Source organism: Cyprinodon variegatus, unplaced genomic scaffold (assembly GCF_000732505.1).
Source record: "Cyprinodon variegatus isolate N-32 unplaced genomic scaffold, C_variegatus-1.0 Scaffold684, whole genome shotgun sequence".
NCBI classification, from domain to species: domain Eukaryota; kingdom Metazoa; phylum Chordata; class Actinopteri; order Cyprinodontiformes; family Cyprinodontidae; genus Cyprinodon; species Cyprinodon variegatus.
In genome coordinates this window covers 115237-119401 of record NW_015151137.1, presented here as the reverse complement: position 1 = coordinate 119401, position 4165 = coordinate 115237, and the positions used below count along the sequence as shown (strand labels likewise).

The 4165-nt window shown below is 37.3% G+C and overlaps 1 protein-coding gene across 2 annotated transcripts in view; it reads left to right on the top strand.

The window, feature by feature from the left end:
* Positions 1 to 363: 363 nt before the first annotated feature.
* The window catches only part of tpm4 (tropomyosin 4), a 31271-nt gene continuing 27469 nt past the window's right edge, over positions 364 to 4165 (top strand). The window contains exons 1-2 of one of the 2 annotated variants that reach the window (XM_015394429.1): positions 364 to 579; positions 2989 to 3114. In XM_015394429.1, the coding sequence (XP_015249915.1) occupies positions 466 to 579; positions 2989 to 3114 (240 nt within the window). In that variant the 5' untranslated portion in view covers positions 364 to 465. The remainder of the gene's footprint in view (positions 580 to 2988; positions 3115 to 4165) is intronic. The other variant, XM_015394428.1, reaches the window with a different exon arrangement.

The window sequence follows — 4165 nt, the reverse complement described above, 5'->3', positions numbered from 1 at the left end:
TGGAGCAGCCTGGCAGTTCCTAATAGAGAGAAATAAGTTTGATAGGGTGGAGACTTCCTGAGGGCCTGATAGGGAGTCAGGATGGGGTGAAAGCAGAGTGGTGATTGGAAGGATGAGAGGAGGAATGAAGAGAGGAGGAAAGGATGGAGAGGATGGATGGAGAGGGAGGGAGTCCTGAAACATGGGAGGAGATGAAAGGGGAGGAGGAGAGGGTGACTGGAGACAGGAGGCAGGTTCTGCTGGAGCCGAAATAACTACCCATATAGGGCTCTTTTCCACATCTCTCTCTGTCTCCTTCCCTCTGCTCTCTTCGCTTCTGTCTCTGTCGCTTTTGTTGTTCTTCAGGATCTTTGCACTTGAAGACTTACATATCCCCTGCATCAAAAGCACAACAGGTGGAAATAAAAAAAAACATTTAAAAGTACTTTTCTTGAAATCCGAGAGAAAGGGAATTGAGCTGCAACTATGGAAGCCATCAAAAAGAAGATGCAGATGCTGAAACTGGACAAGGAGAACGCAATCGACCGTGCAGAGCAGGCAGAAACGGATAAGAAGGCTGCAGAGGACAAATGTAAACAGGTGAGGAAAATGCAGAGAGAGGAGTAAAATTAGTATGTTTGCACGTCTTTTGATTATAAATCTTGTTTTAAAAGTAGAATACCCACATGGTATAAGCTTTAGACTAAAATATTTGTTATTCATCCTAAGTTTCAGCTATGTTCTTCTTTAGTATCAAACATTTCCTGAATGAAATAATCTGAAAACATATTAACATTTATAGGCATCATTAAGTTATTACAGACATGAAATGTTTATTAGAATTGGTTTCTTCTGTTCTCCTGAGGAAATACTTTTTAATAGTTAGCTAATTTTCTTCTTTAAATAACCTGCTAATATTAGAAAAAAGGAAGGAAAAGCTTGTCAAAATGAAAAGCAAAACTTTGCAAAACCTGCACATAAACACATTGTTTTTCATGTCTTTTTATGGTTACAAACCACTTTCAAAGTCACCAACAAAAAACTAAAAAACGGCACAAGCTAAATCTTGAACTAGTCTGAGGCGAGTCTCTGAGAGAAGAAGGGTTTTCACAGTAAAGCCAAGAGCTCAACCTGAAGCTGACTTAGAAGGCTCGTTAAGCAGTTTTTAATTAATCTGATTAAATTAAACATTTGCAAAGGTGTTTCTAACACAAAGACACCCCATAAAGATACAGCAGCTCTTTGGTTCCAGATGTCTGTCCTCACTGATAACAGCTGTATTTTTGGCATCTGGAGAGAGCAGCAGGGTGGAATATAGCTGGATTATCAGACGTTCTTCACGGGCTCTTAGGGTGACACTGATTAGGGCAAACACTTAACTCTCTGTGTGAGAGAGAGAAACAGAGCTATCAGCTGTACACTGGGGTTTCTGTCAGAAGAGACTGATAACTACTGGGTCCATTTAAATTTTGCCTTACATAATAAACACAATCAGCCTCTCAGATGAGCTACCTCTTTCCTATCAGTAGGGCTTAAATCCTTCTTCGCTGATATTTTAAGAAAAATAACTTCATTAAATGTAATGTGTTGCATGTGCTATTTTATTTAGGCACACAAAATTTAAATTCATTGCATTTTAAACTGATGTTTATGAAATGTGTTGAGTAAAAAGAGCTGGTCGTACGCATCTTCTCAGCTAGTAAAAACATTTAAACATATCAGATAGATTAGATTTTATCGATTCAATTTTTTAATGGAAAACACATTTAAAAGTTAAGAAAAAAAAGAAGGTAAAAAAATAAGTAGAGCGTGACGATGTATCAAAAGGCAATTGCCATCAAAATATCTTTGGAGCAGGGAAACATTTGGTACCATAGTGTAGACCTGTACATGACATAAGTGACATATAGATGTATTCACACTGTAAATGTTGATAACATATATTATTTAGCTTATGTAAAAAAAATATTGAAAGGCTGCAACATTAAAACTTTGAAAATGGACAAGGTGAAGTGCTAAAGAAAGTAAAAAATGCTAAGATTGAATTAACCCTAAATTAATTTTGTATAAGTGTCTTATATAGTGCAGCTTAAAAACTTTTTTTTTTTTTGCAAAATAAATAAATAACAGTGGCATAATTATTTCTAACCCTACTTACAGTAGTTTGTTAAAACCTTCTCTTATCTGTCACAGGATTGAAGCTTTCAAAGAGGTGGATTTTTAACCATTTCTGCCCACAAAATTAGTCTTAGCTTCTAGGTCCTCTCTTTTGCTGCCTTCTATTTGGCTCATCGCACAGGATTTAAATATGATTCACGTCTGATGGACTGACCATAGAGGAAAATTGAGCTTATGTTTAGGATCATGAGCTTGTTGGAAGACCTAATAATTGTTGAAAGATCCAAGTTTTATAGTCAGCAGATTTTAGCTTAGAAACTCCTGGTGGTTGAAATGAATTATAATGCAGATATAATTGATTACAATGCATTCTCATGGACTTTAAAAGAGAAAAACGCTCAGCATCAAAAATCTTCCCCAATCCAGCGATCACAAGGAGCTTTCATTCTTCCCGCTTCATGCCAAATTCACCTCGATTGTTTTTTGCCCAGTAGCTTAATCCAAATTTAATCATAGCATACAGTTTCTGCTGAAATCCCAAACCTAACAAGTTTATGTTTTCAACAGAATAAGATGTAAGGCTTTCTTTGTGATACCCAATTATTTGGCATGTAGAGGCCATATAGAGCTTTTTATAAATGATGTAAAACCCTATTTATTCCCTCCCCAACCATCTAGCTTAATTTGTGTAGAGGTGAGATAAGTGTGGATGGTCATTCAGCCTGGTTGTCTGATGGCAAAAGAAGTGAACCTTTGTGTTACTTTAAATTTACCTTTAAGGAAACAGGAAGTGGTTTAATATTTCTACATGGTATGGAAAAAGAGGGTGGAGTCAGGTAAGAGCTCTGATAAAATGAAAATGGACAGACGTAACCTTTGGTCTTCTTGCAGTTGGAGGATGAGCTGCTGGATCTTCAGAAGAAGCTGAAACAGACAGAGGATGAACTGGACAAATTCTCAGAGGGCCTCAAAGACGCTCAGGAAAAACTGGAACTGTCTGAGAAGAAGGCTGCTGATGTGAGTCAAATAGCCTCACACTCACTTCCACTATATACACATCACAAGCAAAACTCTTCAGCAACAGAGGCGTCTGCTCTTGTCATCAACCACTTGCTCTGTTAACACACAGACCACACACTTCCAAACATATAACCATAACAACGTAGAGACCCCTGCAGCTGGACTCTCAGAGCCAGCACCAGCTGTAAGTTTAGTTTGATGCAGCGAGAGAGGCTCAGAGCTCTCCACAGAGACTAACATTCTTGTGCACCCACCTCAAAAAGGTAAGCAAACTGTTAAGCTGTGATCTATCCAGCAAAACCTAAACAGACACTTCTGAAAACAGCAAATTTATATTAGAGAGAATCACTATTAAAACACTTTAATTGATTCTATACTAATGGAAAAACGTAACAATCAATACGCAAAACATGACAAAACAAACAAAATATGACCAGAAATGAAGGTCAGGGACACAGAGATAGATCCTTAGAGTCATCAATATCAAATTGTTAATAGTTCTCAGATTCAACAAAGCAGTCCCATTTCATCATCTTCATGCGGTGGATGCTCTTCAGAGTTCTAATTACTGTAAGGTAGAGCTTATTTAAGCCAACATTTGATGATATATTTTTTTTAAACGCAATGACTAGTATCTAAAAAAGATACAAGCCACTCTTACATAAATAGCCTCGAGCAACACCTAAGAACAGTGTATAAAGGAGAACACATTTCAACACCTCATATTGTGAACATTAGCTTTGTCAATTATTTCGAAAAGCTGACATATTTATGGGTTTGACCCTCCTGGAAGCAAGGAAGCTCAATAGGGGAAAGCTCTGATTGTGGAGAAGGTGCAAAAAAGTAGTAGCATAAGATCTTCCCAGAAAAAAAAAACACCTAAGAAAACTGTGAGATGTACAGCTCTGGGACTCCCATCACTCTATCCACACCTCTCCAGGGATCTCCAATTCCAACTTTTTAAATGGTATTTTAATTTCCAAATAAATCTTGATTTACATTTGTCCCATTGTCTAAACTTTGTAAATGAAACATCCACTGGCAGATA